The sequence below is a fragment of the Perca fluviatilis genome, chromosome 11 (genome assembly GCF_010015445.1).
Source record: "Perca fluviatilis chromosome 11, GENO_Pfluv_1.0, whole genome shotgun sequence".
NCBI lineage: Eukaryota > Metazoa > Chordata > Actinopteri > Perciformes > Percidae > Perca > Perca fluviatilis.
Genome location: NC_053122.1, coordinates 24,365,733 through 24,378,383, shown reverse-complemented (window position 1 = coordinate 24,378,383; position 12,651 = coordinate 24,365,733). Strand labels below are relative to the sequence as shown.

Here is a 12,651-nt window from a genome sequence, read left to right as displayed (position 1 = left end):
GAGCAGCCCCATCTGGACCTAACACATGGGCCAGATTGTTCGACCTGTCAGGGGGTGAATTTGCTCCTGAGACTCTGTGTGTGTGTGTGTGTGTGTGTGTGTGTGTGTGTGTGTGTGTGTGTGTGTGTGTGTGTGTGTGTGTGTGTGTGTGTGTGTGTGTGTGTGTGTGTGTGTGTGTGTGTGTGTGTGTGAGAACTACAGACAGAGACTCTTAGTGGTTAGCCAGGAGGAGAGGCTGAACACCTGCACCTGCTATTGCTTCCGAGATAGTCCAGAGAGAGAGAGGGATTGCAGAAGAAGAGGGGAGATACAGTAGAGAGCAAAGAGGTGGTGGGAGAGATAAACAGAGGAAAAAGGTGGCGACAGCGACAGCATTATGAAGAGATGGAGAGAAAAAGAAGAGGAGTGTGTGTTAGCAGGGTTTGTTTGCCAGTCTGTGTAGTTGTCTCTATCTCTTTGTTGTGTGCTTTGTGGATCACAACAACATGATCAAGGCCCAACTTTATTATGGTGGCAGCTTTTGGCTCCAGCTGAAAAGACCGATCAATTTGGCTTTTCCCTTCGACGTAGCCCTGCCATGCTGCCCATGACTCCGCAAAACATTCAGCTGCTTGGCAGCACAGAAGGGGCTGGCGGGCACCAAAAGAACCGAATTGTAGCTTTGCAAAATGAGGACTCTAGCCCAATGAATGAGCTTATTTTCTGCCCCCTCGCACCGTCTCATCTGCATTGGCACAATGCGGCGCTGTGATGTACACTCCAACACAGAGATATTCAACTTTTAATCAAAAATGATTACCAATTCCTCTTTGTAATATTCATAAATTCATAGAATAGAGCCTATAAAACAGGAGAAGGACTAAACAACCATGACTGTTCTCAGATTATGATTTAAATGTAAATGTCTTTGCACAGAATAAGTTATCGCTGCATTTTTGGGGAGTGTGGACTCATTTGAAGATGCAGAGCTCATAAAACTTGAATGGATCGAGAATATCTTATTTCTCATATCACGAGTGAAGCAGCTGACAAAAATAGCTAGGTGGCACCACCTGTTTAATATACTTTATTACTAAACTCTATTAAAATAGAGCTTCTTGTTACATGTTGCTTGCACATGAGAGTGATTCAGTCTGCCCATCCTAAGGGCCTTTCCAAAGCCCAAATATACACACTATATCACCTGCACCAAACCCCAACTAAACTCAGTGTCACAAAGACCCAGGCTCCAAGATTTGCTCTCCTTTCCTTATGCTAAAAGGTAATGAAACTTACACAACCGCCCGCTCACAAACACTGATGGCTGCACACAGATAGACAGACACACACATAGTTAAACTTATACAGCCACACACTTTTTTTTCTTCACATTAAACACCACCCTTGGACAGACTTACAAAATGGAGCTGCTCAGGTGGAATGATTTACCTGTTGAACAGGAGGATACGGTTTTGAGAGCCACCATTTTTCCCTGGGGGCTGACACCATCTCCCTAAAAGTCATAAAGAGGCAGGGCATCAACCAGATCACGAGCATAGCTCATGTCTATGACTGCGTCCAGCTGTACTTTACGATGTTTTTTCTAACATTGTTGGAACAAAATATCTGACATAAATACATGTGTAATGCATCATAAGCCAGTTGAGGATACAAACTAGTTACACTTACTGGTACTCAGTCTTGGTTGCTGAACTTTGGTCCTGTAACTCTCAACGCCATAACCATTATCAACCTTATCAGATTATATGCTAAGATATTACAGACTAAAGTTATTACAGACCTGAGGCCTATTTCATCATATCTTAAACATGCAAGCTGCAATTCAATTTGTAACAAGATCATTTCCTTATGCTAATCAAAACAAACATCATACTTGCGATAAATGCATCAGTATGCAAGGCTCTGTAGGACTCACAAAACAATCATTTGTAAAATTGACGCTGCCCTTTTTGCGATCTGCCGTGCTCATAAAACACAGTAACACTTCATTTTACGGGTCCCTAATTTGCTAATGACCTTTCCTAAAAAGAGCTGTGCAATTTGTTATTATTTAAAGTGAAAACAGAGACAGCGTTTGATTGGTACTTTTCCAATTAACTGATTTAATTGCTTGCATAAGCAAGAGTCTCCTTTTGTCAGTGTATCTGAAAATGTAAATTAGGGCTGAAACGATTCCTCGAATAACTCGAATAATTCGATTAGAAGAAATCCTCGAAGCAAAATTCTTTGCCTCGAAGCTTCGTTAAATCAATGTAATCAAGGTTGTACGGCTCACTGTGTTTCCGCACAAAACAAGAGGTTTTACGCTTCTGTGGACACAAGACTGACGGCCCAGATTACAAGTGAAGGAAGACGAAAATAGCGAGGGTCTAAGAGAAGAGACGGGCGAGAAAAACGACAGAAAGTTTGGGATCATTTTAGGCTGAAAACATGCTGCTACATCATCTCTGTAACAAACATCCAGTGACCAGTGTACTCATCCATTCCACGGAGCGAACCCGACACAAGGTAATAAAATGCTGCTCTCGTCCACCGCGCTGTTTTACACAACTAGCCTACAGCATGCTACTCTGCTAATAGCCATGTTTTACCAACAAGCTAAAATGAAAGCTGTCGGTTTGTAGTCTGTTTACTAGTTTGCTACTAATCTTTGGAAACTTAGCTGCTGCCGGAGACAAACCGGCTCCTCCCCCCAGCATGGCCACTTAATATGCACGTGAATGACGTCATCATGACGGTGATGTCTGTATTCTTTATTCTTTCTCCTCACTGTGTATTAGGCTTCTGAAAACGTGTCCCCCAGAACAGTGTAGTTCAATAGCTCTGCTGTAAGCTCTGTACAGTCACATTTAGCCTCTGGTTAGTGGACAGCTCTTTTGCATATCCAGTGCAAAGAACCAGAGGCAAGAAGGGGAAGGGGGTGAAAAATATTAACATTTGGGCCACCAAAAATTTACTTTTTTTTAAGGGTCTTGGAATTTGGCAATAAAAAAATGTTGCTTTTTCTAAAAAAGGAAACCCATCTTATATACAAAAAAAACAGCAATAATAAATATTTACTATTGCTGTTTACTAAGTATTTCTTACTAAGTATTTCTTATCCGATTACTCGATTAATCAATGGAATAATCGGTAGAATACTCGATTACTAAAATAATCGATAGCTGCAGCCCTAATGTAAATTTTGTCCGCAGGCATGCATACCACTCAATAACACATTAATATTTACCTGGGTTAATTGGAAAACCCAACACTAACTAACTAAACTTAAACAACATCAGAACTTTGTCTCTATTTTCCTGATAATTGGTATCAAATTACATTGTTCTTTCAAGGAAATTTCTTAGGAAATTATTTGAAAATTACATCCATTAAAGAAACCCATTACCCAAAGTGTTTTGTGAAACAATTGACAATACTAATTTGAAAGTGTGTTTACATTTCTTTTCATTTATATTGAGGTATTAACACTAAACAGTAACTAAATGACATAATTCATGCTGTATAAAATAAGGCAATCAAACATTTACATATGGTTAGTATGTAATCTCACAGAAAACAAAAGGCAATAAGTCACGCTCCGATTAAATTACAAAACCACACACCAAGAAGGAATTAGAGAGCCTTAAGCACTTTGAGTACATTATGCTTAAATCCTGAATTCTTTGCAACTGAGTATGTAGATGATTATCTACAGTGATACAAGTAAGTCTACCCAGTGACACAAAAGCTAATTTACAAATGTTGGTAATAGGCACTCACCTGAGTTTATATCCAAAATCTGAAGTGCAGGGTTGTCTCTAATGTGTAGCTTCACTTGACTTTGTGCATCAGCATCACAATGATTCCTAGCTGCGGTCTTGGCCCCTGACCTGTGTTCAACTCTCCTGTCTCTAACTGGGCTTCAACTCAACCTCTCCACTTAACCCTCCTCTTGTGCTCTGGTTTATGACCACTGGGCATCCTAAATTGTCTCTCCTTCGACCCAGCAGTAACAGCACCAGTAGGTGGTGGAGTCCTTTCCCCGCTCCAGTCCCAGCCCGAGAAAAGACAGGAAGACACACAGAAGAGATAGAGAGATCTAGGCACACTGTTGGTGTCGCAGAGCTGAGCTTTAGGAGAGGGCCAGTTGGACTTGCCGAGATGACTTGGCAGCGTCTGATTTGTTACATGATTTGGCCACCATGGCTGAAACAGAGCCTCATTTAAATTCATGCTTTTTTTTTATCCTCTTGCCCGCATGGAGCCACAGTTGGGTATTTAGTTAGTTCATGGATGCTTCTAGGGATGAGCAGACTAGTCCTTTTCTCAGTATAACTGCTGTCAGTTAATACAGACAAATGTTGATTGGTGAAGAAGGAATATTTTCAGAGGTAAATATGGTGCAATGGTGTTTTGCATATTAAACCCCGTTTACAGATTGGCTTTGAAAAGTTTGTTTTGCTCATTACTATCCCATTTATTACCAGTAGAAACCTATGACATCTGAATCATTTGCTTAATAGCTGATTTTGTAATGAAAGAAGCTGCTCAAAATGCACTCTACTTTCCAGGGAACAATGCAATTTGCTCTGTAACAAGCTGGTAAACATCATGCTGTTCAGCAGATGACCTCTAATGTTAGTGCTTTATATAAGCACATACATGTTACACAAGTCACTCAAGTGTCAATGACACAGACCAGCCTACATTTTTTGTTATTTCCCTTCCCCTGACTTTGATACAATAAAAAAAAAAAAAAAAAAAAATTTTTTTTTTTTTTTTTTTTTTTTTTTTTTTTTTTTTTTTTTTTTTTTTTTTTTTTTTTTTTTTTTTTTTTTTTTTTTTTTTTTTTTAAAAAAAAAAAAAAAAAAAAATTTTTTTTTTTTTTTAAATATATTTATTTTTTTTTTTTTTTTTTTTTTTAAATAAAAAAAAAAATTAAATAATAACTGTGGACCAGATCCACAAATACAAAAATAAACAGATTAATTTCTTTTAATATGTATATACTGTCATCAAATGGCCTTTCCAATGTTATATCATTTTGATAAGTGGCCCCTCTGGAAATCAAACTTCTAACTATGAAAGAGCTACCATGATCTGTGGGTGTGTAGACAGAATACACCCCGCCACAAGACCAAGACTTGGCATGATTGAAGTCAATGGAAAGACACAGGTAGGTGCAAATGGACACAAACTCGCCCAGATACATCCGCCTGTGTGTTTGACTTCTGAGCACAACAACACCAGTGTTCACATTGGTGACCGTACTAGTGGATGTTGCAGTCACTCACACTTTCTCTAACACACACAACATTTTCCATTGCCCTTCATCGAAGCTCTGACACCTGTTCCCATGGCAACGCTATCAATAGGGGAGCGACCAGGGTCAGCAAGATGTCTCTCTCCTCTTTGCCTGGTCCTGGCATTTGGAGCTCTTGTCTCACTATAGGCATTAATCCCTGAACAGTTTTTCCTGGATGTACGTACATTGTCTCATTCTATTGATTTCTCTTCATGTCTCTCGTCCGATCAGGTCTGTCTTAAGCACAAAAAAATTAGCACACACAGACCCCCCCCGGCCGGCTCTCTGTGAAAGGTAAGGGGTTTACCATAAAAGAAGTTAAATTGAAAGTTTTTTGCATTTTGCACAATTCAACCTTGTTCAACCCCGCTTTTTATCACCACAATCACCATACATTAGAATTAGTCATTTCATTATAGCATTAATCAATACTCATATACCATGAATTCAGTAAATGTCAACAAAGCCATGAGTAAGGGAGAGAAACATAAATTAAGAGAAACATTCAGGGATTTATTGGATTTATTGGATTGGCGGAGATGGGCATAATTATGAAATGAATGCAACTGCATAATGGGCTTCGGTATTTTGGACAATACATAGCTCCTCCACTATAGTGCTTTAATTAAAAAAGAAAAGTATGAGTCAAGAATTGGATGCACTGCTCCTTTTCTCTATCATTGTGTTGTTACTTTTCCATTGAAATTTTTCAATTAATATTATAATTACATATTTTGAGAGCGCAGTTTTCAGTCTCTAACAAACGAATGATGAGGAGTCACAACAATTTCAGTGTGTGGAGGAAGGGATTAAATTAACTTTAATTTCATGGAAAAATGCAGATGGATAAAACTGTTGTTAGTGCCTCAACAACTGCAGAGTAAATCAACCCCCATCCACCAATGACAATCAGGACAGCAGAGCCCGATTCATCTCATGCGATATGCAAAGTGCCTGCTATAAATCTGGAGATGATTATGGATGTGTCAATAATAGTATCACTTTTCCCTCAATAAGAAACTGGTGTTCTGGTCTTAGCTAACCCAGTTTAATCCCACTCCCAGTGGTACACTGCAGAGTTGATCCGAGTCGCAGACTTTATTGGAGAGAATGCCAATGGCTGTCACACAGCCACCTGCCTATGTGTCTCTCTGCCTGGGGAAGGGCTGCCAGGCCAGAATCCACTGATTAGGTTATTTCTGAATTTGATTTTCTCTCCACCTCCACACGGTTTTACTTTTTAAGGAAGAGGAAGGACGAAATCTCCAATCACTCCTCTTTTTCTTTCCCTGATTAAATGTGTTCCTTCACCTACAGTACACTAAACTTACTGTGTTACGGTTGTGGATAGCTGAAGTGTTTGGGGTTTGTTTTTGTGTTTGTTACATGGCTCGCTATGCTAGCGTAGGGTCGTATGTATTATATATATATATATATATATACACACACACACATATATACACACACTACTACACACATATAGTTAAACACTCGGCCAAGAGCAACAACTGCATGCCTGTGCCTGAAGTCCTGCTGCGGCCTCCCACCCATCTTATTGGCCAGGAGCTGCACATGGTTGTTCAGGCGCGCGCACGCTACTACAAACAAAACAATAGTTGAAGAGTCGTCACTAGGGATTAGGGCTGAACGATTTTTGAAAATAATCTAATTGCGATTTTTTTTTCAAAAATATTGCGAGAAGCGATTTGATATGCGATTATTTTTTAAACTCTTTGTCTTCTGTATTATTCAGCAAAATCTAGCAATAAATCATTGTGTAGTATGTCAACACAAGATTAGATAGATTAAACAAACTGTTCTTTCCTGGAGGCCAGGCCTGTATGTGATGATGAAATTAATTAGGTGATGCATGAATTTATATGAATGACATGTTTTATTTAACTACTTCAATCACAGTAGTATTTTGAGCACTGACCAAGCCTGGTGTAAACATTCATATGAAAGTCAGAAACAAATCACACTAAAGTGCAGATTGCAGAAAAATAAAAACAAATGTGGCTTTACCACACTCGGTAGTATTTAGATTATTTAATTATTATTTACATAGACATATGCAAACATGTGGATTGGACTTTTTTTCTTTGAACTTTACTAGACAGTTAAATAAGTAAAAATATATACATCAGTGTATTTTCTTTTACAGCACACACAGAGGAGCTGCCTCCAGCCCATCCCTCCCCTCATGAAGTTGCGTGCCGTGTGCATGACAGCCTCAACGACGCTGCACTTGCTCAGAGAGACTATCGTTACGTTAGTAGTAGCATGCAGGTGTTGGCGTGGGATTAACTGTACTAATAAAACCGTTAAAACAACGTGACCACGCTCCTGTGAAAGCTCCCCGAACGTCATTTATCAGAGTCTGGTTGTTACCCCTCTCCGCAGCAGTCTCCTCCACTCCATATCTTTATAACGGAGCTAACCGGAGCTAACCGCTAGTCGAATACGCGAACTGGAGCTAACCGCTAACTGGAGCTAACCGCTAATCAGAGCTAATCGTTGCTAACCGAGCCTTCAGTTCTGCGTGCCTGTATTCATTAACTGCATGTATGGACTGGAGCCCGAATAAAACCCTTACAAGTTTTAAACTACAATTCAGAGTTGTTTGAATGACAGAAATCAGCTCAAGGTACGGCGTAGCGTTAGCGTGCTAAGTTGATGCTTTCTCTGCGGAGTGCAGACTGATTTGCTCTTGTGAGTCACGTGACCAAATCGCAGCCTTTGCGATTAGGAAATAGCGTTTTAACATATCGCGATATTATCGCAAATGCAATTAATCGTTCAGCCTTACTAGGGATAGACCAATTATTGGCCCTGGCCAATTATCGAGCCATTTCTTGGCAGTATGCAGATTATGAAAAACCAGTATCGGTCAATCCCTAGTCGTCACCCAGCAGAGCATGGCGAGTTTAAGATCAGAGCAGAGAGTGAGAAAAAAAGGCTGAAAAGGCGGCTCCCAAACGCCAGATAGTAACAAGCAACGATAACTAGTCGCTTTGGTGCCTATTCTGTCGTCGCCACATGATGCTCAGTTAAACGCCGTGGAGACCACCCGCCCCTGTGGGGGGTGTGTCCACTGTCATTTCCGTGCTTCCCATTCATTTCTATAGATGCAGCCACGCAATGTATACTGCTTGCTTCACGGGGACCCACCTGATGGAGAACCCAATACACTACAAACAGGCAAACTGGCCTATACTTTACAAAGCTATTTCAGCTGCTATAACTAAACAAAACAACAACTACCAACTACTAAAAAGCTCAGTATGAAAAGAGATCTGAATTTACTGCATCTATTACTAAATGGCAACCAGAGACAACATACATCACACAAATAGACACCGCTGCTTGAAATGTCACTACTGGAAATTATTTTTCTCAATCAGTAGCAATGATTTGTTTAACAACAGTGAGAAATTACTCTGTAAATATTCCCCAGTAGAGGGCTTTGTTTTTAATTGAATACTATTTAATGACAAAAGAATATCAATATCTGGCTGCTGAATAATTAGAAACCCTTAGTCTATAGGATTTTGTAGTGTGGGATCATTTCATTTATTCTAATAAAGGGAAAGTCTGCCTCTTTTCAGATGTGTGTGTGTGTGTGTGTGTGTGTGTGTGTGTGTGTGTGTGTGTGTGTGTGTGTGTGTGTGTGTGTGTGTGTGTTGTTTTTTTCTGTTGCAGACCTGATGTATAAAATATAATAGGTACACTTAGACCAAATTCATGTTAAGTACTAAAACAATTAGTCGATTAATCAATTAGTCAATTCACATCAAATTAATTGTCAACAATTTTGATAATCAATAAATCTTTTATCAAGCAAAAATTACAAGACAGTCCAGTGGGCTCAAGCCTCTGGGTTTACTTTTCTCTAGCCTTTGTTTCTTTATGAAATGTTGGATAATCTGACCTCTTTGGCCTTTAAACATTTATCTAAATGAAACCATTGGAGAGGTCCAGCGGGGTGGGGGGGGGGAACATGACAAGGGACCGCAATCAGATACAGAGGTGAATCAAATGAAATACAACTATTTGTTTCATTAAATAAAGCTTGTATCCTATAAGCTTACCATATTTTTATATGTAAAATCTGGATCTGAAAAGTAACAAGTAACTACATCTGAAAAATAAATGTAGTGGAGTAATAGATAGAATATTTCCCTCTGCAACTAACAATTATTTTTTGATTGTCGATTAAGCTCTCGATTATTATCTCACTTCATCGAATAGTTGTTTGGTCTATAAGATGTCCGAAAAGGGTTAAAAAAATTCGATCAGTGTTTCCCAAAGCCCAAGATGTCGTCCTCAAATGTCTTGTTTTGTCCACAACTCAACGATATTCAGTCTACTGTCATAGGAGTGACGAAACTAGGAAATATTCACATTTAAGAAGGTGAAATCAGAGAATATATAAACCAAATAATCGATTATCAAAATAGTCGGCGATCAATTTGATAGTTAACGACAAATCGATTAATCAATTAATCTTTGCAGCTCTACAGCAGATCAATCACTAATGAAAACCATTGTCAGCTGCAGCCCTCAAATTTAGAGAACTCTGACAGGACCTGATGGAGGGACGCCGTGGCTTTAAAAACATGACTAAAAAATACTCAAATTAAGAAGCAAACATCAGAGCAGATGAGAGGGGGCATAATGTGGGCTTGAATTAAGTTTTTTAATAATAATGGTGTGCTAATTAATGATGCATCATGACTTGAAGGCTCTCACTGGTAACAGCTAAGAAACCTGTCAACCCACTTTAGAAGGCTGCCATGTAATGCCATGCCATCTATCAGGCTCTGCAGTACATTTTGATTATCTATCAGTGTGAAGACTTAGTTGTTTCAATGACATGGCTGCCCAGCTCCCTGATGTCTGCCAAATGAAAACAGAACAGTGCCATCCCCAGAGGAGCTTAATGATCCACACACACACACACACACACACACACACACACAGACACACACACACACACACACAAATGCAAACACAGCAAGGCGCACACACACAAACCCACACAGAGACAGCAGCTTATTGATCACTGTCAGATCTGTCTATAGACTGGAAACAAGCCTCTAAGCAACATAAAAAATAGGACACTGATGATTTGTTAGTTAACACAGTGAGGGCTGACACCACCCACACACCCATTAACCACACTGTCCCTCATTTTGGCACACTTACACACATTCAGAGAGAATCGCCAATACCCCCTCACACACAAACACCAATGTAGACACAGTAATTGACTGATATGGAACAGTGAACAAGGAGTTTGTGTCCATTTTTGAATTATGTCTGGCGCTGGACAATTCTGGATGAGTCTCTGACAGAAAAGACAGTGTGGGTGTCTGAGAGAGAAAGACAGAACAAGGGAAAGAGAATCAAGCATGGCAACAAGAAAACATTCAGGCGGAGAGGAGCGAACCGTGTGAACCTTACAACTCCCGCCCCTGGTCTCCATTGTGTTGCACAAGAGCCACATTGGTCGGACAAAGCCATAAAATATGAACACACAAGCAGTAAATGAAGCGATTGGTCTCAGCCAAAGTGGAACCAAACAACTTGTTGTCTGGACGAGGCATCTCGAGTTTTTGGATGGTAGCTGGATGAGCCTGTCTGTCTGGGCAAAGAACTAACTGTGACCCTCAGTGTGAAAGAAGGCGCCAGAAAAGTGGAGAGACAACGAGTTAAAGATTCAATGAGAAAAAGAGGGTGTGAGAGAAAGAAAGAAGACAGATGCTGTCTCTGCGATTAACACCGGTTGTAACTAACAGCCAAATGGCACAAAAGAACAAGGGAATTAGTGCACACAGTCACCAAAATTAACAGGTTGTTTGAGGTATGTGTATGAGCAGAGAGAGCGAAAACTAGACATGAAGCAATTATCTAAATTGGTCCGACAGGACTGAGCCGCAAATTATTCAAATGTTTTTGTAAAAGCTGTTGGCAGTATCTTAATTTTGTCTCTTGGAGCGCTTTGTTATCTTTGAAGTGCTTTCTGTTCAGTTGCTTTTGTAGTTTACGGTCATCTTTTTCCACCGTGTTTTTAAATCCTATTTTGTTTTCTGACTTTAAAATGTAAAAAAATATTTTTTTTGGCACACAGGTGTCAGCATTTATAACTAATGACTATATTCTAGTGCACTGTACATTACACTATCAATACAAATATAAATCAAATGCTACCCAATACTGCGCAAGCAATGGACATTAGCCATACCAACATTTTACCTACCTGTGCCCCCACAGCCCTGTCAGTTAATTTACAAATGTCTCAATGTATCTTCATACACATATCTTCTTTGAATTTTATTTTTTATAAAGGTAATTTATATTAATACATAGGCTTGTACTGTACAATACATTTAAACCATTTATCCAAAACTTTATGATAAGTATTTTGATTTCATGGCCTGCCTGCTAGCTGGTTTTCATACATTCTCAATTACAGCACATAACATGTTGGGTTCAGGTGTTACAACTGACTTACGCTGGTGGGAGGTGTGTCCTGTGCAGTTGCCTCATCATAGCTGGTTATTGTCACAATAAATATACTAAATTATGTATATACTAAATTATGTACAGGTGCCATAAAAACGAGTGACTCTTTTTCTGTGTGGTGATCTGAAGGCCACATTCTGCTTTATGATGAATCATGCACAAGTTAAAGGAGCTTTACCTTGTACAATTTACAATGTACAATTGTACCTTGTACAATTTCATGTGCCAAATAAATTGATCGATTGAACCAATGTTTTTAATTTGCCAAAAAGACAATTGCTGTATGCAAGGTTGTTTTTATCTGATAAATATTATTAATGTTTAAATTTGTTGATGTTTTTGCTATTTTTCTATGTAGAGCTTAAAACTGAGGAGGCAAAAAATACAACTGACAACTTTTCATTTCAGCTCTCTTATCTGGTGTGGAAAAAATGGAAGTCAATGTTGCAAATGAGAATATGGATCAATGAGGAAAGAAAGAAAAATCATGACTCAATGATCAGACAACGATAGGCAAGACTTGACGCAAGACTTGACCAATCAGATTTGACTATCACAACAGCTAACTCTCCAAATTCATTGCACACTTAAATTCCAAAACCATTTGTGATGGAATTTAAAAGAGAGATTTCAAGACTACATTTTGCCTGTATGTGTAACATCACCTTGGAAGATTTCAAAGGTGATCCCGCGGGAAGTGAGGAGTGAAATAGATAAAAAGATGGCCCTAGAGCTGTGAATCATAGTTCTAAACAGAGAGGATGGGGAGGGAGCACAAACATAAAAGTTAAAAAAGATAGAAAATAACCTCTTTACACCCAGGGCTGTCTTACCGT

At 39.2% G+C, this 12,651-nt stretch overlaps 1 protein-coding gene across 5 annotated transcripts in view; it reads right to left on the bottom strand.

The window, feature by feature from the left end:
- tnr (tenascin R (restrictin, janusin)) overlaps positions 1 to 4,095 on the bottom strand; it is a 171,472-nt gene extending 167,377 nt beyond the window's left edge. For 4 of the 5 annotated variants that reach the window (XM_039815423.1, XM_039815428.1, XM_039815424.1 and 1 more), the window contains exon 1: positions 1,429 to 1,492. In XM_039815423.1, coding sequence (XP_039671357.1) covers positions 1,429 to 1,488 — 60 coding nt within the window. In that variant the 5' untranslated portion in view covers positions 1,489 to 1,492. Of the gene's footprint in view, positions 1 to 1,428; positions 1,493 to 3,762 lie in introns of those variants that run through there. The other variant, XM_039815425.1, reaches the window with a different exon arrangement.
- Positions 4,096 to 12,651: the final 8,556 nt, after the last annotated feature.